Source organism: Dendrobates tinctorius, unplaced genomic scaffold, assembly GCF_039654945.1.
Source record: "Dendrobates tinctorius isolate UK_male_01 unplaced genomic scaffold, ASM3965494v1 ptg000245l, whole genome shotgun sequence".
Classification (NCBI taxonomy): domain Eukaryota; kingdom Metazoa; phylum Chordata; class Amphibia; order Anura; family Dendrobatidae; genus Dendrobates; species Dendrobates tinctorius.
The window spans coordinates 5309351-5333451 of NW_027361912.1; the positions used below are offsets into that span (position 1 = coordinate 5309351).

At 46.9% G+C, this 24101-nt stretch overlaps 1 protein-coding gene across 2 annotated transcripts in view; it reads right to left on the reverse strand.

Moving 5' to 3' along the window:
* The window catches only part of DPYSL2 (dihydropyrimidinase like 2), a 115879-nt gene that overhangs the window by 51332 nt on the left and 40446 nt on the right, over nt 1–24101 (reverse strand). For both annotated transcript variants that reach the window (XM_073557138.1, XM_073557139.1), the window contains exons 2-4: nt 14383–14471; nt 13729–13913; nt 8784–8948 (exon numbers count right to left, since the gene is read on the reverse strand). In XM_073557138.1, the coding sequence (XP_073413239.1) occupies nt 8784–8948; nt 13729–13913; nt 14383–14471 (439 nt within the window). The remainder of the gene's footprint in view (nt 1–8783; nt 8949–13728; nt 13914–14382; nt 14472–24101) is intronic.

A 24101-nucleotide genomic window follows, 5' to 3' on the forward strand; every position in this document is an offset into this window, starting at 1 on the left:
GCCTCCAACAGTGCCCCAATAATAGTGCTACCTCCAACAGTGCCCCAATAATAGTACTACCTCCAACAGTGCCCCAATAATAGTGATACCTCCAACAGTGCCCTAATAATAGTGCTACCTCCAACAGTGCCCCAATAGTGCTACCTCCAACAGTGCCCCAATAATAGTGCTACCTCCAACAGTGCTCCAATAATAGTGCTACCTCCAACAGTGACCCAATAATAGTGCTACCTCCAACAGTGCCCCAATAATAGTGCTACCTCCAACAGTGCCCCAATAATAGTGCTACCTCCAACAGTGCCCCAGTAACAGTGCTACCTCCAACAGTGCCCCAGTAACAGTGCTACCTCCAACAGTGCCCCAGTAACAGTGCTACCTCCAACAGTGCCCCAATAACAGTGCTACCTCCAACAGTGCCCCAATAATAGTGCTACCTCCAACAGTGCCCAAAAACATGGATTTTTGTGAGTACTCACCGTAAAATCCTTTTCTCCGAGACGCTCATTGGGGGACACAGACTGTGGGTGTGTGCTTCTGCCGTCTGGAGGCTGACACTAAGTATACAAAAAAAGAGTTAGCTCCTCCTCCGCCGCATACACCCTCGCCCCCAGACCGGGCGTAACTCAGTTTAGTGCATAAGCAGTAGGAGAACGCGCCTTAAACTCAGGCAAGAAATTATACGTCTGAAAAAGGGACCACCCTGATCCTTACATAAGGATTTGTATAATTTAAAATAAACAGATGCCAACTGGCTAATAGGGTGGGTGCTGTGTCCCCCAATGAGCGTCTCGGAGAAAAGGATTTTACGGTGAGTACTCACAAAAATCCATGTTTCTCCTTCGTCTCATTAAGGGGACACAGAGACTGTGGGACGTTCTAAAGCAGTACCTGGGCGGGATCTTAGCTCACCCAATCCATGCTATTTTGCGCCCCTGATTAGAGGTGCGCAACTGCTGCCTGGAGAATCTTTCTTCCCAGGCTTGCATCCGAGGATGCCTGGGTATGTACGTTATAATGTTTGACAAACGTATGCAAACTGGACCAGGTAGCTGCTTTGCACACCTGTTCCGCTGAAGCTTGGTGTCGCAGTGCCCATGAGGCACCCACTGCTCGAGCCGAGTGTGCCTTGATCCCTGCCGGAACCGGCGTGCCACTGATTTCATAAGATTCCTGAATCGTCAGGCGAACCCATCTGGCCAAAGTCGCTTTGGACGCAGCAAGCCCCTTCCGTCTCCCTTCTGGGATCACGAATAGAGAGTCTGTCCGGCGGAAAGATGCTGTCCTTGTCACATACCTCCTAAGAGCTCTTACCAGATCCAGTGTGTGCAAAGCCTTTTCTACCTTGTGCACCGGTGCCGGGCAAAACGAAGGTAAGACAATGTCTTCGTTGATATGGAATGCAGAGACAACCTTCGGCAAGAAGGGGGGAGCTGGCCTTAAAACTACCTTATCCTTATAAAAAGTCAAGAACGGCGGTTTACAAGATAAAGCCGCCAATTCCGAAACCCGCCTAATAGACGTAATAGCTACCAGAAAAACGACTTTTCTGGACAGGTAAGGTAAGGAGACTTCTTGCAAGGGTTCGAAGGGGGGCTCCTGAAGGGCTCTGAGCACCAAGTTCAGGTCCCATGATTCCGTCGGCGCCTTATAGGGGGGTACTAAATGTGCGACCCCCTGCATAAACGTCTTAACCTGCCAGACCGAAGCGACCTTTCGTTGAAAAAGGACCGACAGGGCCGAGATTTGCGTCCTGAGCGAACTCGGAGCCAGCCCTGCGTCCAGCCCTGCCTGCAAAAAAGCCAGTACGTTGGGGGTTGAAAAAACCAGAGGAGCCACTCCGCGATCCCTACACCAACGGAAAAAAACTTCCCAAGTCCGATGATATACCTTCGCCGAGGAAGGTTTTCGGGCACTCACCATCGTGGCCACCACATCGCGCCTGAATCCTGCCTGTGTTAACAGCCAAGATTCAATGGCCACGCCGTCAAACACAGGGCCCCTAAGTTCGGATGGCAGATCGGCCCCTGGGACAGTAAGTCCGGTCGATCTGGTAGACGCCAGGGTACGTCCACCACTAGCTGAACCAGATCTGCATACCAGGCCCTCCGAGGCCAGTCTGGCGCTAGCAGAATTGCTGGAACCTTCTCTCTCCTTAACTTTCTGATGACCCTTGGAAGCAGAGGTAGCGGGGGGAACAAGTATGGGAGACGAAACTGGCTCCATGGAAGCACCAGAGCGTCTGCTGCGATCGCCTGCGGGTCGAGGGATCGAGCGACGAACCTTTGCACTTTGGCGTTCTCTCTGGATGCCATAAGGTCCACGTCTGGTGTCCCCCACCGTTGGCAGATCTGTTGAAAAACCTCGGGGTGCAGGGACCATTCCCCTGCCGCGACCCCCTGTCGGCTGAGAAAATCTGCCGCCCAGTTTTCGACTCCCGGAATGTGCACCGCTGAAATTACCACGTGGTTCTTTTCGGCCCAACGCAGTACCAGTCCAACCTCGCGCATGGCTGTTTGGCTGCGCGTGCCCCCCTGATGGTTGACATATGCTACTGCTGTAGCATTGTCCGACTGAATGCGCACCGGCCGGTGTCTCAGGAAACACTGAAAATGTTGCAGGGCCAATCGTATTGCCCGTATCTCCAGAATGTTGATCGGGAGAATTATCTCCTGAATGGACCACCGCCCCTGGGCTGTGTGACTCTGGACAACTGCTCCCCAACCTTGCAGGCTTGCATCGGTCGTCACCACCAACCACTGTTCCGGGGGAAAGGGTTTCCCCTGGACAAGAGACGAGTCGCGAGTCCACCACCGGAGTGATTGTCGGACCAGCGGAGACAAATTGCACCGATGACTGAGGGATAGCAACCTTCTGTCCCATGCTGACAAGAGCGCATGCTGAAGCGGACGGAGATGGAACTGGGCAAACGGGATTGCCTCCATCGCCGCCCCATTCTGCCCAACACACTCATGCCGTACCGGATGGATCTGGAGCCTGGCTGAAGAAGGTTCCGTACCCCCTGTTTGATCTTTCGCGCTTTGTCCTGAGGGGGAATCACCAGCCCCTGGGAGGTGTTGAAAACCATGCCTAGGAATACAATTCTCTGGGCTGGAACCAAGGACGATTTGTTCCGATTGATCAACCAGCCTAGACGCGCCAGGGTATCCAGCGTGATACTGACATTCTCCTGGCACGCCTGAAAGGACGGCCCCTTTACCAAAAGGTCGTCCAGGTAAGGTAGTACCGTTATGCCCCGAGCATGCAGGATGGCCATAACCACCGCCATTATCTTCGTAAAGACTCTGGGAGCAGTGGCCAGACCGAAGGGCAGAGCAACAAATTGAAAATGTCGCCCTCCGATCGCAAAACGCAGGAACCTCTGGTGTGGAGGAAAAATCGGAATGTGCAGATATGCATCCTGCACATCGATCGAGGCCAGGAACTCCCCTGGATCCATGGCTGCAATGACCGAACGGAGGGATTCCATCCGGAACCGCCTGACCCTGATGAATTTGTTTAGGATTTTTAGATCCAATACTGGCCTTACTGTCCCGTCCTTTTTGGGGACCGAAAACAGGTTGGAGTAAAAACCTTGTGTCTCTTCGCTTTTCGGTACTGGGACAATGACCCCGTTGCGCTGTAGCGTCATTATGGCCTGTAACAAACTCTTCGCCTGCGACTCTGTTCCGGAGAGCCGGGAACGGAAGAATCGCCGTGGCGGGAGCCCGAGAAACTCTATCTTGTACCCGGACGATATCAATTCTGCCACCCAAGCGTCGCGTGCCACTGCGACCCAAACGTGGCTGAACTTTAGTAGGCGTCCGCCCACTCTGTCGTCCGAAGGTACTAAGCGCCTCGAGTCATTTTGCTGGAGGCTTTTGGGATCTGGCCCCCCTTGTTCTGGGCAAACGGCCTCGGCCTCTACCCAGCGGATTGGCTCTGTAAGAGATTTGCCTTTCCCTAATCTGACCATCATTTGCGGAGGTGGATGCTCTGGCCGAAGACCCCCTCCAGGGGTTACGAAAAGGCCGAAAACGCCTCTGTGTCTGCCTGAATGTTGGCCAAGTCCTCTGCTGCGGGAGGAAACTACTCCTCCCCCCTGTGGCTTCTGAGATAAGCTTATCAAGCTTCTCACCGAACAACCGATTGCCCTGAAACGGCAATGAGGTCAAGGACTTTTTGGAGATAGAATCCGCCTTCCACAATCTCAGCCATAATGCTCGCCTAATGGCGATCGCATTTGCTGCTGCCACCGCAGAACACTCGGCCGCGTCCAGAGAGGCGCTGACGAGAAAATCACTTGCCCCTAAGATCTGATTTGTCACCTCCAAGACCTCCGCAGGCAGGTCTCTGTCTTGGAGGGCATTCTGCAGAACGTCCGCCCACGAAACCATGGCCTTAGCCACCCAAGTAGCCGCAAAGGAGGGGGCAAGGGCCGACCCCGCTGCCTCATACACCGAGCGGGCAAGCCCCTCAATAAGGCGATCAGTTGGGTCCTTGATAGAAGAACCGCTGGGTATCGACAATAGCGATCTTGACGCTAAACGAGATACCGGTGGGTCCACTACTGGCGACTCCACCCATCCCTTATGGAGTTCAGGAGGAAACGGATACTTAGCTTGCAGCGCTTTTAGCATTGCAAAACGCTTATCCGGGTGTTCCCTATGTTTCTGAACTAGCTCCTCGAACTCAGGATGCGTGGCAAACCTTCTATGCGGTCGCCTGGTCTTTTTGAAGGAGACCTTGTGACCTGAGGCCGTGGACACATCATCCTCGATCTCTAAAGTCTGGTTGACTGCCTCAATGAGGCTGTCCACCGAGTCTTGGTATCCGAGGCTTTCTGGATTCCAGGCCTCCTCCTCTTCCTCGCCCTCATCCTGCTCGCTTCCTGAGCTCGGCGACGGGGAACGAGATACCCTAATACCCGCCACCGAAGCCCCAGAGGGTCCGGCCGACGGGGAACGAGCTCTTTTGCTATGAGCTTGTCTGGTGCTGGAGCGGCCTCTACAGGTCGGAGGGTCCTGAGACGTGGACGAGCTGTCTTCCGCTGGCAGACCACCATCCTTGTCCCTACCTGGGCCTTGGAGAGACTCAATTGCCTTTGTAAGGGATATCATAGAGTTTGATAAAGACACCGCCCATTCTGGAGGGTCCTGACCTCTGGGCTCTGCAACAATGGGGGGCTCCTGGGCTCGCTCCGACTCGCAGGCTTCACAAAATTTACCCGGCTGTGCTTTAGGCAGCCTGACCCCACAGGAAACGCAAACAGCGTATAGGAAAGAGTGAGCTTTCCCTTTGCCAGACATATTGCAATGTAGGGTAGGAGGAGGAGGATAACCCCTTCCTTGACTACTAGTGCGGCACTCGCAACGGGGATGCACTTACCCACCGGTAATGGCCCAACTTTGCGTCTCTTCCGTGCAGCGTTACCCGCCGGGGCACTCGCACTCCAGGAGATAGGGGGCGGCTTCCGGCCCCACTTCGCAGGAAATGCAAGGAGGGGGGCGGGAGGTCCCCGGTAACTGTGCGCGCCCGCCGCTCTCCGCCCCCGGAAGTTAGTGGGCGGGGCTTCCGGCTATCCCCGGAAGCCGGCGGGCGCGCGGACTCCGGACCTCCCCATACCGCGGGGACCGTGGCCGCCTGCGGTTCTCTGGCCGCCCTCCACGTGGGGCGTTGGAGGGAGGGGGCGGGAGCTCCCCGGTCACTGTGCGCGCCCGCCGCTCTCCGCCCCCGGAAGTTAGTGGGCGGGGCTTCCGGCCATCCCCGGAAGTCGGCGGGCGGGCGCGCGGACTCCGGACCTCCCCATACAGCGGGGACCGTGGCCGCCCGCGGGACTCTGGCCGCACTCCACGTGCGGCGTTGGAGGGAGGGGGCGGGAGCTCCCCGGTCACTGTGCGCGCCCGCCGCTCTCCGCAAGTCGGCGGGCGGGCGCGCGCTCACGGATCTCCTGCTTACCCACCGGGGGCAGCGCCGGGTGAGAGACGGACTACCTGGTCCCGGCCTGATCAACCAAAGGTGAGCCGGGCCGCCGAGGGGGCTCCACGGAGGTGCTTCTCAACCCCATCCCTGGGCAGGGAGGGGGAGGCTACTGTACCGCTCTCCGCTCTCCGCTTCAATCCCCGGCTTACCTGCGCCTCCAACTCCACCCCTGGACTCACTACCTAGGGGTGGTAGGGGCATTTTCACATTGCAGGAGAGAACAACGTGGAGGATCGCTCACACGTGCTCGCCCGTTGGGGACGATGGGGAAACCGCAATCCTCTTATCAGGATGCGTTGCCGCCTCTTTCAAAATAAAAAAGAAAAATAGTTGTCTGGGGAAAAGTCCCAGATGTGTCCCTCGGTGCGGGAGAGAAACACGTGGAGGGTTACTCACACGTGGTCGCCCGTTGATGATTTGGGGAGATCGGATCCTCTCTATAGGATCCGTCGCCCCTGTCTTATCTTCATAGAGGGAAAAAAGAAAAAAAAAAAAAACCTAGTCTGGAGCTCCAGACTGCGTGTGCCTCCATCAGACACTAAGCAAAAAACTGAGTTACGCCCGGTCTGGGGGCGAGGGTGTATGCGGCGGAGGAGGAGCTAACTCTTTTTTTGTATACTTAGTGTCAGCCTCCAGACGGCAGAAGCACACACCCACAGTCTCTGTGTCCCCCAATGAGACGAAGGAGAAAATAGGGCTACCTCCAACAGTGCCCCAATAATAGGGCTACCTCCAACAGTGCCCCAGTGATAGTGCTACCTCCAACAGTGCCCCAGTAATAGTGCTACCTCCAACAGTGCCCCAGTAATAGTGCTACCTCCAACAGTGCCCCAGTGATAGTGCTACCTCCAACAGTGCCCCAGTGATAGTGCTACCTCCAACAGTGCCCCAGTAATAGTGCTACCTCCAACAGTGCCCCAGTAATAGTGCTACCTCCAACAGTGCCCCAGTAATAGTGCTACCTCCAACAGTGCCCCAGTAATAGTGCTACCTCCAACAGTGCCCCAATAATAGTGCTACCTCCAACAGTGCCCCAATAATAGAGCTACCTCCAACAGTGCCCCAGTAACAGTGCTACCTCCAACAGTGCCCCAGTAACAGTGCTACCTCCAACAGTGCCCCAGTAACAGTGCTACCTCCAACAGTGCCCCAATAACAGTGCTACCTCCAACAGTTCCCCAATAATAGGGCTACCTCCAACAGTGCCCCAATAATAGGGCTACCTCCAACAGTGCCCCAATAATAGGGCTACCTCCAACAGTGCCCCAATAATAGTGCTACCTCCAACAGTGCACCAGTAATAGTGCTACCTCCAACAGTGCCCCAATAATAGTGCTACCTCCAACAGTGCCCCAATAATAGTGCTACCTCCAACAAGTGCCCCAATAATAGTGCTACATCCAACAGTGCCCCAATAATAGTGCTACCTCCAACAGTGCCCCAGTAATAGTGCTACCTCCAACAGTGCACCAGTGATAGTGCTACCTCCAACAGTGCCCCAGTAATAGTGCTACCTCCAACAGTGCCGCAATAATAGTGCTACCTCCAACAGTGCTCCAATAATAGTGCTACCTCCAACAGTGCCCCAATAATAGTGCTACCTCCAACAGTGCCCCAATAATAGTGCTACCTCCAACAGTGCCCCAATAATAGTGCTACCTCCAACAATGCCCCAGTAATAGTGCTACCTCCAACAGTGCCCCAGTAATAGTGCTACCTCCAACAGTGCCCCAGTAATAGTGCTGCCTCCAACAGTGCCCCAGTAATAGTGCTACCTCCAACAGTGCCCCAGTAATAGTGCTACCTCCAACAGTGCCCCAGTAATAGTGCTACCTCCAACAGTGCCCCAGTAATAGTGCTACCTCCAACAGTGCACCAGTGATAGTGCTACCTCCAACAGTGCCCCAGTAATAGTGCCCCAGTAATAGTGCTACCTCCAACAGTGCCCCAATAATAGTGCTACCTCCAACAGTGCCCCAGTAATAGTGCTGCCTCCAACAGTGCCCCAGTAATAGTGCTACCTCCAACAGTGCCCCAGTAATAGTGCTACCTCCAACAGTGCCCCAATAATAGTGCTACCTCCAACAGTGCCCAAATAATAGTGCTACCTCCAACAGTGCCACAATAGTAGTACTACCTGCAACAGTGCCCCAATACTTATACCATCTCCAACAGTGCCCCAATAGTAGCAGCACCTCCAACAGTTCCCCAATAGCATTGCTATCTCCAACAGTGCCCCAATACTGGCACTACCTCCCAATAGTGCCTGTTTAGTAGCATCCCCTTCAATATTAGTCATCAATAGTGATTTTTATTGTATCTTCATCCATGTCATTAGCTGTGCCCTTATAGTAGTCACATCACCAACAGTGCCGATCTCAGCAGCAGTGCCTTTGTAGTAGTCCTGACACCACAGAGTCACAGTAGATTTATAGTAACCTCTTCAGCGACAATATGGCAGCCTCATATCAACTACAGGCCTCACAGTAACTGCATTTCCAATAGTAGCTTTACATCCAACAGTGCCCATTTAGTAGGCCCAGTTGTACACTAATAGTGACCAACGATGCGCCCACATATTAGCAGACAGTCAACAGTTATGTCACCGTAGTGATATACAGTCATCCATATACTATATGGGCACTGCCATCTCTGCCAGGAGTGAGAAAGCCGGACTCACTGGTGCCCTGCACTGCTTACGGCCCCACAAATGACACATGCTGTATATAAGGGCACAGCGTTGGTGGCATCCATCTCTCTGGTACCTTTTTACATAAGGACCTAGTGTACATATCAGGACTTACCATGATCTTTCACCAGCGCCTCCATTTCTTCCTGGACACCCTTGTGCCACTCTGTGATGTCCACGTGCAAGGAGTAGTCACAACAAGTTTTGCTGTCTGCCCACTCTCGCCACTGCTCAAAAGCGCTGATCAGACTGGTCCCCGGCTCCGGCACCACATGGTCGACTGTTGGAGGGACAGAAATAAGGCTGAGCAATTGTTTTTTGGGTTTTGTTCCCACTATTAAACATACAAATTGGACTTTTTCAGACATTAAAATGCAAAAATTTGCACAAAAATAAACCAAACATATTTAGTATTTCTTCATTTTTGAATGAGGGAAAATGGGGTAAATTAAGCTTATATATATTTTTTAATTTTTCCATTGACCGTATTTATTTATTTTTTTTTTTTTAAATCTTTTTGAAATGTATTTATTTTGATCCCTTTTTACTCCCCTTAGTGGACTTGAACCTGCGATTGTTCAATCGTTTATACTATATAGTGCAGTAACATAGTATACTGCGATACTATAACGCATATACATGTTTCAGCCTCTGGGTGAGCTTCACAATTTGCCAGCTTCCGACTGCCATGGTGACCTATAAACTTCCCACAATCACATGAACAGCAACTAAATGGTTGATCATCACAAATAAGGGTGAAAACACCAGAAACATGTCGACAGTCGGGTTGGTCTCTGACCTCCGAGCCATAGACTGTGTAAATGTCGCCATCTTGACATGTTTTTAACTTTACCACTTAGCTGATACGATTCAGTAATAAAGAAAATTTACTCCGTGAAACAACTAAATGGTTAATAGCAGTAGTCGGAGCGAGTTCCATACAGGCTTCAGCGACATGTGACGAAAACGTATGTGATCGGTCGTTAAGGGGTTAAGCAATTGGCAATTTTCTTATCATACGTTCCCTTTAAAGTGGAGTGATCATTTGGGGGTTTTTGGTGAATCTACACTTTGCCAACATACCCAGAATGCTCCGATGTGTCACGGCAGCGTTTTGTGCATTTGTTTAAATAGGAACATCAACAAAAAAAATTTTTTATAAATGTATGTAAATTGCTGTAAAATCACACTGGAAACTTTGACAAGTTGTACGTTTGAATGATAAAATTCATATTACTATATAATGTACTGGAAAATGGGAGAAAAATTCCAAGTGAGACAAAATTGCAATATATGTATGCAATTCCACATTTATCTACGGTATTTTTCGGATTATAAGACGCACTTTCTTTCCCCAAAATTTGGGGTGAAAAGGGTGTGCGTCTTCTAATGCGCATATACCTTACCGGTACCGTTGCTGCAAGCCGCAGGTTGGGATGAGGGGGTGTCCAGTGGTGCTGCTGCTGCTGCTGCAGGGGTCTCCGGTACTGCGGGGGGCTCTGCCAACATTTTGTGAAAGGCCAGAGTCCCCCGCAGTTCCATGGTTTCCTGTGAGGTGGACTCCGGGAAAATGGCCACCGGGGCGGCGCATGCGCAGATGGAGATCTCGCCACCAAGATCTCAGGGAGATGAGCTCTCAGCCCTGAAATTCATTGTGCAGTGAAAATGACCTGGAAATATGGTTCCCCAGGTCAGTATGATTACAATTCCTAACTTGAATTGTGAAAAAAAAGGAATTTATATTAATTTATATTAAAATAAATAATAACAACTTGCTTGTGTCACAATTGTCCGAGACCCGTACATTTTCATTTTGCAGTTGCTGGAGCTGTGTGAGATCTGATTTTTTTTTTACGGATACTATTTTGGGAGGTGGATCTAGTGTTTGTTTGTTTTTTAAGAACTACAGTTAACAAAAAACTGAAATTTTGGCATTTCAATTCCTTTTTTTTGTCTTTACAGCATTTACCGATCAGGTTCATTCATTTTATATTTTGATAGATGAGACTTTTATGGACGCAGGGATAACACATTCATTTATCTAATTCTTTAAGATCTTTGTTTTAAATGGGCAGATCCAAATTTTTATGCTTTTAATTTTTTTTATTTTAATTTTTTTAGAATTTTTAAAACCTTTTTTCCTCACTTTTTACTGTATTTTGTAGTCCCCTTAGGAGAACTTGAGATTATCTCATCACCTGTACAATATACAGCAATACCAAATCACAGTCTCCTATGAACATCAGCCAGGACTACCATCATGAAAGGAATAGGGGTCTTCAGAAGACCCCCGCCTGTCATGGCACCCCGCAATGAAATCAGTGGCACAGATATGTAAGTAGAACAGCGCACCTCACAAGATGCACGCTGTAAATGTCGCTGTCAGAGAATTACAACGGCATTCAACAGGTCAACAGCCGCGGGTGGAGATCAGCTTTACACGAGGCTGTTAGGGGCAGATGATGGCTGAATAACACGGCCATCATGTCTCAGAAATGGGTTGAGTCCAGCTCCTGAGCCCTCCCCATTTATCCTCCCTCCACCGACAAGCACCGTACATGTACGCCATTTTTCGTTAATGGGTTAAAACCAAAATTTGTAATATGGCAATTTTTACATTGGCCACTGGGGCTTTTTAGACTCAATTCTTCCTGCAGTTTCAGGAAGAATTTTCAGTATTCTCATTATCATCACAGGCAGAATTACATATAAGATCTCTATAGGCAGATCCACAATCACAATAGGAGATGTTACAGCTCCCCTTCCCTTCACAACAGCATTTGCACACATTTAATAGATGTTTCAATACAAAACTTCGGGTCCAAGTCTGTTCAATGCTGATAACGTTCATGTGAAGTATGTATTTTCATCTCTTATATTTTAAAGATTACAAAAAGGAAAATGGGCGGATGCAAAAGTTTGGTCACCCTTGGAGATTTGTGTGCTCAGATAACTTTGACTAAGGATTTAGACCTTAATTAGCCTGTTAGGGTTATGGCTTGTTCACCATCATCGTTCGGAAAGGCCAGATGATGCAAATTTTCCAGCTTTACAAAAACCCGGCCTCCTCTAACCTTGTGCCAAAAAACTGCAGCCATGGGTTCTTCTAAGCAGCTGACTAGTGCTCTGAAAATGAAAATGGTGGAGACCCACAAAGCAGGAGAAGGCTATAAGAAGATGGCAAAGAGGTTTCAAGTAGCCCTTTCCTCCGTTTGAAATGTAATTAAGAAATGTCAGGAAACAGAAACAGTGGAGGTCAAGATAAGGTCTGGAAGACCAAGCAAAATTTCAGTGAGAGCTGCTAATAGGATTGCTAGAGAGGCAAATCAGAACCCCCGCTGGACTGCAAAAGACCTTCAGAAAGTTTTAGCAGACTCTGGAGTTGTGGTACATTGTTCTACTGTTCAGAGACACCTGCACAAATATGGCCTTCACGGAAGAGTCATCAGAAGAAAACCTCTCCTGCGTCCTCACCATAAAATTCGGCGTCGGGCAGAAGATCATCTAAACAAGTCTGATGAATTTATAAAACAAGTCCTGTGGACTGATGAGGTTAAAATAGAACTCTTTGGCCACAATGATCAACAGTATGTGTGGAGAAAAAAAAGGCACAGAATTTCAGGAAAAGAACATCTCACCAACTATTAGGCATGAGGGTGAATCAATCATGCTTTGGGGTTGTGTTGCAGGCAATGGCATGGGGAACATTTTAATGGTAGAGGGAAGAATGGATTCAATGAAATGTCAGCAAATTCTTGATGCAAACATAACATCATCTGTAAAAAGCTGAAGAGGATGGCTTTTACAAATGGATAATGATGCCAAACACACATCGACATCCACAATAAACGACCTCAAAAGGAGCAAGCTGAAGGTTTTACAATGGCCCTCACAGTCCCCTGATCTGAACCATCATTGAAAATAAGTGGCTAGACTTCAGAATAGCAGAGGATGGAAGACGACCCAGGAATCTCACAGAACTGGAAGAATTTTCCAAGGAAGAATGAATGAAAATCCCTCAAACAAGAATTGAAAGACTCTTGTCTGGATACAAAACCGTTTACAAGCTGTGATACTTCAAAAGGGGGCTACTAGGTACTAACCATGCAGGGTGCCCAATTTTTTTTGCATCGGCCCATTTTCCATTTTTAAAACATAAAAGAACAAAATAGATATACTTTTTTCGCCTAAAATGTAAGAGATAATTTAATTAGTAATTTTTTTTTTTATCAGGGGGTGTCCAAAGTTTTACATTCCACTGCCCCCAAATTTTTACATTTTTTTTTTTTTTTACCAGGACTGGTATATATAGATCAGAAATAAGATCTTGGAAGGCGCTTTTCACTACCCGGACAAATCCTTATGTCACCTCCCTAGTAAAATAATAAACCCTATACTCACCTCCGGACCCGTTTCAGCAGTGGCGGCACTGGCTCTCCCGGGGATCCCTTCGGTCAATCAGCTCTGGATTCAATCTTCACTCCTTCGGATGTAACTGACATATGGAGGAAGTGAGAAGACAGTCACAGCTCTCACTTCTTCCATTTGTCTGATTTGTCTAAAAGAGGAGCGAGGTCAAACCACAGCTGACTGGTCGCAAGGCTTTCGTGACAGTGGAAGAGCCAGTGCCGATACTGCTGAAAATGCGCCGACACCAGAGGTGAGTATAAGTCTTATTATTTTACTGGGGGGGAACCATAGGGTTTAAGAAGGGGTTGTCCAAATAGTGGACAACCGATCTAAGGCTTAGAACCTTTACTTTCAAGAGATACCAGGATGGAAGCTCTGGGCGCAATATTTGAGGCGCAGTATAGAGAGGATCTAAGGGATGAGGAAGATAGATTACAGCCAGTTACTATCACCTCTTCCCTTGATCAGCTTCCAGCAACTTCAGGAACCTTTCTTCTTGTTATCACCCTCTTACCATAATCAGATAGAATACGCGCTCTCACATTTTAGGAGTGAAGGCGATTTCATTTGTTATTCTACTATTCTTCGGGCAAATCGTTCTGGAAGGAAAAGCGGTTAAGAGAATGGATAAGTCAGATATTCCCACTTACTGATCATGGTGGTGCCACCAGCCAAAGATGCTTTGGTCCCTTGGAAGAAGTCATCAGCAGACACCATTCCATTGCATGGTTTTTGGAAGCAGGTGTGGACATCAATGCCCCCAGGTATGACCATCCTGCCATGAGCCTCAATGGTCTTCACACCACCAGGCACAATTAAATTTTCACCAATCTGCCTGTAAGAGAAAGTCGTAAGAAAAATCTCATCCGATGCCATCTACCTATGGTCATATCTATATCTTGGTGGGGTACCAGCTGAATAAGATCTCAGGGGCTGTTCCTCATTGCTAAATATGGAAGAATAGAGGCATAAGGACATTGGCCCACCCGGTCAGTCATCCACTCTTAGGAGAGAAGAAAAAAAAAAAAAAAAAAAAAAAAAAAAGAATGGACCATGTAGGTATACGAGGTGCCAGAAATACCTGGAGGCCACTCGTCCCTCTTCTTTCTACTTAACATTCTTGGAAACCATAGGTATAAAGGTTTGTGGGGGTTTTTTTTTTTCAGGGATTTACCTCCACCAATAAGGAGATCGCAGACCTGAAGCCCCTGACAAAGCAAAATCCGGTGAGGCAGGTCCAGCAAAAAGAAAAAAAAAAAAAAAAAAGTAAAAAAAATTTTTACTTCTAGAATTTTATTACTTACTTAATGAGCCCATCCTCCATGTAAATGTCGGCATGGAATGACTGGTCATCGTTGACGATTTTACCGCCTTTTATAAGGAGTCGGTCGCTCTGAAAGCAAAGACAAAGGAAGAGTCAAATCGATGCAACCGATAGATTTTAGAGAAATGTTATGGACTCCAAGGCATTTTGTATTACTTTGCTTACAGGAACATGTCAATGTAGACCCTGTAACGAGACTTGTCATGTCTTAGGATAACAGTCAAACCAGAATCTCCACTTGAAGAGAAAATTTGCATATTTAATTTCCTAAAGCAGCTTGGCATGGCCTAAAAGTCTCCTTACACTGGCATGTCACTCTCCTCAAGGAGACACGTTACCCCTCAGACCCCAGTCAGAGGCCCTCATACAGCAAAATTTTATATCATGCTTTGCACTGAGAGGGGGTAAAAACCCCAAAACACATGTCTGCAAATAAGAGATTCTGGCTTGGCTATTATCCCAAGTCATATGGCAAGGCTCGTTAAATGGTTGATGTTGACTTTCAGGATTGCTACTTGTTATAGGTGGCACTAGAATTCAAGTCTTCTTCCTCTCTTAAGAGGCAATGTGCATATTTAATTTCCCCAGAGTAGCACTGAATGGCCTATAAGTCTCCTTACACCTGTATGTCACTCTCCACAAGTGAAGACGTTACCTCTTAAACCCCAGTCTCTCATACAGCCAAATCATGCGTCTGCAAATTGAGATTCTGGCTCGGCTTTTATCCCAAGTCATCTGGCAAAGGCTCGTTAAAGGGTCGATGTTGACTTTCAGAATTGCTACTTCTTATAGGTGGCAGTAGAATTTAAGTCCTCTTTCTCTGCATCTCCATGGTAACAGACTACAAACAAACCTTGTGTAGTCTGACTGTGCAGTCCAACTTCCTTTGAGGATAACGTACATTTTGAAGGTGATCAGAAAAAAAAAGGAGACGTAGGGAAAAAAGTATGACTGTAAGATAGGATCGGACTACGCAGAATTTGATGACTGCCTGTTGTCAATAGGGTATGTGCAAATTACGTCTTTTGGGGCGGATTCCGCGTAAGAAAACTCTTGAAGAAATGAACAGACCCTTTCCTATGTAAGAAGTGGCTCGCTGTGCACATGCTCAGGCTTTTGAGTCTTTTAACCACTTTAGGTTTCTAAAAATGTCTAGCGGTAGTAAGAAGTGACCGATCCATTCTTCTGAGGGTTTTTTTTGCTTGGAAGATGCTCCATTTTCCAATACAAGGGTAAAAGGGAAAGCTCGATAGATGCCCAGACATCCTTTCGAGTGATTTGCTTTTTTTTTTTTTTTTTTTAAAAGCAAAAACTATGCAATTATGCAATGAATGAAAAAACAAAAAAAAAAAAACAAGAAATGGAAAATAATAATAAAAATACTTCTCAAAAACCATGGGAAATCTCTACAAAAAAAAAAAAAAGGCGGCTGGAAAAACGCTGCTCCCTTGATTACAGAGGGGGTGGGTGTTTATATATAGGGCAGCACGGTGGCTCAGTGGTTAGCGCTGCAGCTTTGCAGCGCTGGAGTCCTGGGTTCAAATCCCACCAAGGACAACATCTGCAAGGAGTTTGTATGTTCTCCCCGTGTTTGCGTGGGTTTCCTCCGGGTACTCCGGTTTCCTCCCACACTCCAAAGACATACTGATAGGGAATTTAGATTGTGAGCCCCACCGGGGACAGTGATGAAAATGTGTGCAAACTGTAAAGTGCTGCGGAATATGTTAGCGCTATATAAAAATAAAGATTATTATTATTATATATCCGTCATACGGCACCAGACATATTGTTCTCTTTATTTTGTTCTGATTTTTACAGTATTTACTAAGGAGGGCGTGGCATGCGGTAATTATGCAGCGCAGCCTTAGAGACCCGCCCCTGAGGTTCCTGTGAGCCACGCCTTCTTACATAAAAGGGTCAAATCTCTAGAACAGTATGGAGGATTTAAAGAAGAAAAAAAAAAAAAAATGAATACTCGGGGGAGCAGAGGGAATAACAATAAAGCAAAAATTGGCTACTTTTGACCTCCTTAAAAGAAAAAAAAAAAAAAAAAACTCTAAAGCATTTTTTTTCAATTCTACATTGTGCGAATCCTATACAAATACCGCCTGGAAATATATGAATAAACTGAAAACTGGGTGTTACCAGTTGTGTGTATCTACCTAGTTCGAGACTGTCCAATCAGTTGACACTGTAAGATAGATGGATGCCGAAAGTGTTGGCAACCCAGAAATTGATCCATTTTAATGAAGTTTTCCCTCCCTGAAAATTATTGCAATTACAAATGTTTTGCGGTACACATTGTGGCAGATCGGCTCACTCGACTGCTCACGGAGGTAATCAATAGAACACTTCGCCTATAAGGATGCACTTGGTTTATTAGTACCGCATTAACCAAGGTGTGGTAAAGAACACACAGCCCTCTGCGCAAAACAGCAAAACAAAACAGCAGCACTACGTGCAGTCATTGCACTAGTGGGGGGTCAGCCCACTCAGGGTTAACAATGTCCTTGCACAAGAACTATGTGCACAAACACTCTCCTTGAGCCTTCCTCTTCAGGCCCTCAACAGCCCAGATTAACCCTGGAGTTTAGCTATTTAAAGCCCAGACCATGTGACTCTCCATCATGTGACTGATCACATGATCCTGATATCACTCAGGTACTGTCAGGACTCTGCATGTGGAGATACGGTGGACCCCCTCCCTTCCGCTCTATGGAGGTCCACTAAAACCAGCCCAATAAACTGACCCAACACAGTGTGTTGGAGGAAACTATTCTGGTTTTACATCACTGACGCCATCATGCGCAGTGACACGTATCTCCCCTCCATCACTTCATCAGTGACTCTGTCACAACATGTTTATTTCCTTTCTGCGTATTAGAAGAACGCAAAGAAACAGAGAAAAAAGGAAAACTTGACATCATTTCACACAAAACACCAAAAATGAGCTGGATAAAATTGTTGCCACCTTTTAACAATGTGGGTAAATAACCTTGTTACAAGCATGTGATGCTCGTTCAAACTCACCTGTGGCAAGTAACAGGTGTGGACAGTATGAAAATCACACATGAAACCAGATAAAAAGGGGAGAAGTTGACTCAACCATTGCACTGTGTGTCTGTGTGGGCCACACTAAGCATGGAGAACAGCTAGAGGAGAAGAGAACTGGCTGAGGACTTTAGAAACAAAACTGTTGAAACAATATCAACAATTTCATGGTTACAAGTCCATCTCCAGAGATCTTGGAGTTGCTTTGTGCATGCTGCGCAACACAATCAAGAAGTATACAACCCATGGCACTGTAGCTCCCTGGATGGCAGAAAAAACTTGATGAAAGGTTGCAAAACAGAATAGTCCAAATGGTGCATAAGCAGCCCCAACGAGGTTCTGAAGAAACTCAAGCTGTCCTGCAGGCTGCGGCTGGGTTCACATTGCGTTAGGGGGCAATGCGCTGACGGATCCGTTACATAGCAGCACTAATGTTATTTAACGGATCCGTTAACGCCGCCATTGCCCGCAATGATACTAACGCATCCTAACGCATGCCAAAATCGGCATGCGTTAGCAAGTATGCGTTAATTCATGATGCACCCTTGAACGCTGCTTGCAGCGTTTTTGGGTGCGTTGGCAGTAACGCACAGTGAACGGACCCGTTTGCTGTGCATAGAACTGTATGAGCTAACGCATGGTAGCGCATGGTACCGGAGCGCTACCATGCGTTAGCGCATACCGTTCGCGCTAGGTCACTAAAGAAGTAAAAAATGACATCAGCGTTAGCGCATCCGTTTAACGGATCCGTTAAACGGATGCCCTAACGCAACGTGAATCTAGCCTTAGGGAGCAACAGTGTCCGCGCTCGAACTATCCGTCGACAATTGAATTAAAGGAAACACCAAGGCAGCAGACTCAAGAGCATCCCACTGCTGACACGGATATAAAAAAAGTTAGACTGCAGTTTGCCAAAATGTATGCAAGCCAAAATCCTTCAGGGAAAGCGTCTTGTGGACAGATGAGACAAGACAGAGTTGTTTGCTAAAGCACATTATTCTATTGCTTTCCAAAAATAGAATGCAGCCTTCAAAAAAAAAAAAAAGAACACAGTACCTACAGTCAAATATGGTGGAGGTTCAAAGATGTTTTGGGGTTGTTTTACTGCTTATGGCAGTGCCATAACTGTGTGCAATGCATCATGAAATCTGAACATTACCATGAATTTTGGGTCGCAATGTAGCACCGAGTGTCAGAAAGCTGGGTTTGAGTCCTAGGTCATGTGTGTTCCAGCAGAACAATGACCCTAAACATACTTCAAGAAGCACCTAGAAATGGATGGAAACAAACACGGTGGAGAGTCCAAATTAAGTTGAGGGTGCCAACAATTTTGTCCTGCACATTTTTGGGGTTTTATGTGAAATTATGTCTAATTTGCCTTTTTCCCTCAGTTTATTTTGTGTTGTTCCAATACACCCAAAGGAAATATACATGCGTATAACAAAACATGGGGAATTGGAGTATTTCTTCATTTTCTGGAACAATTTAAAGAATAGATAGATAGATAGCTCTTGGATGAGATGTAACAGAGTATGGCTCAGCACATGACATGATGCTGTGCCATGTGTAGGGTGACACATCGTATCCAGAGACAGAGCCCATTCTTCCGTCAGAGTAACCACACGGCCACCGCGGGGGGAGACAGCCCCATAGATGCCAGGGTGTGGGCTTCCTGTAGAAGTGGAGCCAGGCACGCAGAGGAGACCACTCTCACCCAGCCCTCCGGTCTGAATGTGAGTCACATGTAGGATACAAACCCCATGTCTGGTAACCAGCAGAAACCAATATACAAACAGAAGAATCCAGGAGCACAACGTCTCCACCAGACCTCAGCGCTGCTCTCTACGGGCCGGGTATGCCATGCTGATGAGGCTGGCACTGCCAGGAGACGACAATCACATGTCAGGCGTCATCAGAAAGTAACACTTGTTAGCTGACAAAGACAACCTTAGTCTTACACCAAATGTCACACCCGATTATGGAACCTAAATCCCCTCCTAGTGTATGTTATTAATACTGATTGCCAAATATCTGCGACTAATATACAAGGGCAGGCATACCAGATACTTGCCAAACATCCTGCAAGGGGAGAACTCCTAGGCTCCCTGTTAAAGCAGACAAGCCTCCCGAGCATTAGATAAGCACTACACGCAGACCTAGCACTGGACCTGGGGAGGGGGAGGTTATTGTTTTGACCCGGTGGAAGCTGATATGAAGCGGAAAGTTCTTTGTTAAACAGAAAAATATCTTTTACAAATAAGCGGAATTAATTTTTTTTTATTTTAAGGCTATGTTCTTTCAGCATTTTTGCTGCACCTTTTTTTTTTTTTTTTTTTTTTTTTACAGCATTTTTGCACTTTTTCGTAGCCTTCTATGAAGAAAAAAAAAAACACTGAAAGGATTAACATGTTCCAGATTTCAATAACGCTCTAGTCCTCAAGTTAAGTCATGAAATAAAAAAATAAGCATGCGCTTCATAATATTTCTGAAATCTCATAGCTGTCGCTGGCACTACAAAAAGCAGATTTTAATTTGCAGGAAAAAGCAGCAAAAAACGCTGCACGTGAACGGAGCCTAAATTGGAGAACTCCTTTAAAGAATCTAAAAGAACTCAGTGACAGTAATGTAATTCGCAAAAAAAAATTATAATGAAAAGAAAAAAAAAAAAAAAAAAAAAAAGAATTTAACAGGTGTAAAGCTTAGTTTATAACTTATGATAAGCCCCGACAGGGCACTAATAGAGATTCATCTATGGGGGCGTGTACTTTTCTCCTGTATGAGGTTAATCAATCATTAGCAGGAGGCATCAGGTACAGGGGAAAAAAAGAACACGCCCCCCCAGAAGGTCAGAAGAAAATGTTTTCTCCTATGAGATGTAACGATAAACACCCAAGATCTCTGCAGCTACTGTGTAGAGTACAGCAAATTGAGTGTCATTACAAACAGCTCCAGCTTTCACCCCAGGGCAATTAGTGGTGGTGGGGGGGGGGTGTTACGCTGGTGGATGTGGACACACTGCTCCACAGGCAGGGCTTATCCTGGTGGGGCATGGCTGCTGGGCCTTCACTAGAGCCTCTGGTGTTGAGGATTGGCTGGGCTGCCAGTAGACACCAGGTACCACTGCAGGTCAGTCCTTGGACTACAGCAGCTGATCGGAGGGTCAGAGGCACAAATTCAAAGTATAGATGGGCAAAGACAAAGATGAGATCAGGTGGTCAGAGCAGGCAGCAAAGGATCAGAAAATGTAGCCAAGGTTAGACAGGATGGATAGGCAAGCTGGGTCAATAACAGTGTGGGGCGGGGGGTGTTACGCTGGTGGATGTGGATACACTGCTCCACAAGCAGGGCTTATCCTGGAGGGGCATGGCTAGGTGTCTACTGGGCCTTCACTAGAGCCTCTGGTGTTGAGGATTGGCTGGGCTGCAAGTAGACACCAGGTACCACTGTAGGTCAGTCCTTGGACTACAGCAGCTGATCGGAGAGTCAGAGGCACGAATTCAAAGTATAGATGGGGAAAGACAAAGATGAGGTCAGGTGGTCAGAGGTCAGGGCAGGCAGCAAAGGATCAGAAAATGTAGCCAAGGTCAGACAGGATAGATAGGCAAGCTGGGTCAATAACAGGAGACAGAAAAACACACATGCACAAACAACTCACTGGCAGGCAAACTGACTAGGAACCAAAATTTGACCAGAAGTGGTGGGAGGAGTTTCCTAATATAGAGCCTGCTGGCATGGGATAGGCCTGGGACCCTAATCTCTGCAGGACACAGCAGGATTAAATTCACTCAGAAACCGGCCACATCCTCTTAAGGCTAAATGGAAGCAACATGGTGTTGCAGCAGTGCAGAAGCACGGCATGAGGCAAAACTCAGCGAGCTGGCCTGACGTGAGGAGAAACCGCGTGGTGACCATGGTTTGTAGGGAGGGCGCTGAAGGGACACGTCAGATACTACCATGACAAAGGGGGAGAGTAGAGCTGATCTGAGTGCCTTTACAAACACCTATGCAGCTCTCCTCTCACAGGGCTGACTGCTGTGACGTGCAAGCTGGAGGTGTTTGTAATCACTCTGTACTCTACACAATACCTGCAGAGATCAGGGTTGGTCATCATGGCATATGGCGGGAATTAAACACGACCCCTGAGAAGAACATCTTATTGGTTTTATCATAAATCATCATCTAACATTTTCAAACTAATAACAAATATTATTTATTTGTTATGCTCTGCAGCTGTTATTCCATGATGTGGTAGTTTAACATGCTAATATGGAGATAATATTTGTGTTATAAACATCAGCCTATGTAAAAAAGGGCATTTCAATGTTATAAGGGGGTGCCCCCCTCTAAGCCACTTCGATGCTTTACACTGAATCTCTGCTCTTTCACATTGTCCTCCGAATATGTGGCCAATATCAAGTACCCGACCAACGGTGCAGATTTTTTTTTTTTTTTTTAACCTTTGAGGCTCTCTCGTTAGTTTTTAGAACCTTTATTAGGACAAGCGTCTGCCGGTAACATCTATAACTATAGCAACTGGCGCTGTGGAACTTCTCGGAGGACGGAAAACCCACGGGAAAAAGAAATATTCATGTGAAGGTAAAACGCTTATACCGGCAGCAGCACATGTAGGTTCTGGATGTGGCCCCAAGACCTAATTAATGGATATGAGCGTGAAGATGGAGGGGGGCTCTATTTTATATTCCACCGGGGGTAAGGGAGGCATCTTTAAAAATTGGGGCACAAATAACCTTAGAAAATCAGCATTTTTTTCATTCTGTTGATATGAAGGCAATCAGGGTGCACTTAAAGGGGTTGTCCACCATTTGGAGATTGAGGACGTATACTTAGGATAGGTCACAAATATTGTCTCTCTCCATGTAGAAAAACCATCCCGGTCAGAGCCGTCGAGCTTGCCGATTGCTCACTGCCCTGATATCAGCGCCGCAGCCGTGACCGGACACAGGGAGCACTGGCGGAGACTCAGCGCTGGACCCAGGGAGGACGAGTGAAGGCCGATTTAGGACTTTTCTTCCTTTAACAAACTGCTACCAGAGACCAAAATTTTAGAAAAGAGGACAATCCCTTTAAGCCCTGGGTGCAACTTGGCTGTTCCTGTAGGTTACATATAAGTGAATGCAAAAAAAGCAATGCACATGAGTGACAACCGTCCACGCACCTCGCCGAGGGTCCTGAATGGTACTTGTCCCCTTTAAGCTCTTACTGATAAAATCCCCACGGTGATCCATTTGGTTTACCTAAAAAAGTATTGTTCTATCACAGCCCACCATAAAGCGGGGTCACATCCTTGTAAGCTCTTCTACAGCACCATCCCCATAGGTCGGTGTTCAGACGGCCATATTTCATGGTCCGCAGATAGATTTGCCATATCCAGATTAAGGCCACGTTCACACATTCAGTGTTTGGTGAGTATTTTACCTCAGTATTTGTAAGCCAAAACCAGGAGAGGAGCAATCAGAGGAAAATTAGAATAGAAACACGTCACCACTTCTGGATTTATCACCCACTCCAGGTTTTTTCTTAGAAATACCGAGGTAAAAAAAACTGACCAAATACTGAACGTGTGAATGTGTCCTAATTGTGGGTCTCCTGACGCCATCCTTGTTGCCTGTCGCAACCAATCGCAACTCTGCTTCCATTTTACTAGAGCAGATTACAAAATGAGAGCAGAGTTCCGATTGGTTGCTATGGGTAACAGAGACCGTTTTGATAAATGAGGCCCGGTACGTTTTCACTCACATCAGATCCCTGCTTGCTGTCTGTGAATGGAAACATTCCTATTTTCATTCAGCCGCTGAAAACATAGAATTGCTGGCAAAACATACACTTTCCGTAACCAAAAATGTTTATTGTTCTGTCCTATGTATGCGCCATTTTTTTTTGCTGAATTTACCTAACGATGCAATACCAGTCAAGATAATGACATTATTTGGGGAAAATAAACTTGGAGACCGCCATATATCACCAACTGTTTTGAAACTACAACGCACAGCATTTTCTGGCCTGCACGGAATGTCAGACTGTTATGACCCGTTGCAGGTCTACGAGAGCCGGAATGCCGCAGGCTGTAAAAATCCGCACCAAAAGCCTGAACTATATCACAGGCTACGTCTACACGGCGTCTCGCCAAATCCACTGGGAAACCCCCCCCGTTACATTGTGGGGGATTTGCAGAGGATTTTACTGCAGATTTTGATACGGATTCACCACAGATTTGGGGGGGAGGAACCTGTGTCAAAAATCAGAAACTGACAGGTCACAGATGTGAACATCGCCACAAAATCCATATTCTGTGAGGAATAAGTCAGCAGCGACCGGCTAACACTTAGGTCATCCACTAGCCAGTAGACGCCTGTGCAAAAACGTTGCAGATTTGTTGCGGTTTTTTTTTTTCTACGCAAATTTGCTCAAAAATCTGAACGGTTTCCTGACATCGTCAAAGTGAATAAGATCCATTTCCAAGATCCTATCACAATATGTAGTAGGTGTGATAATATTAGCAAATACCTCCAATTAGAAATGTAGAATAGTTCTTCTGATTTGCTATGTCTCTTTCCTCATGTACAGGAATTGCAGGACCTTAGGTATCCATGGTTACGACTACTAGCAATTAGCTGTCACTATATCAGT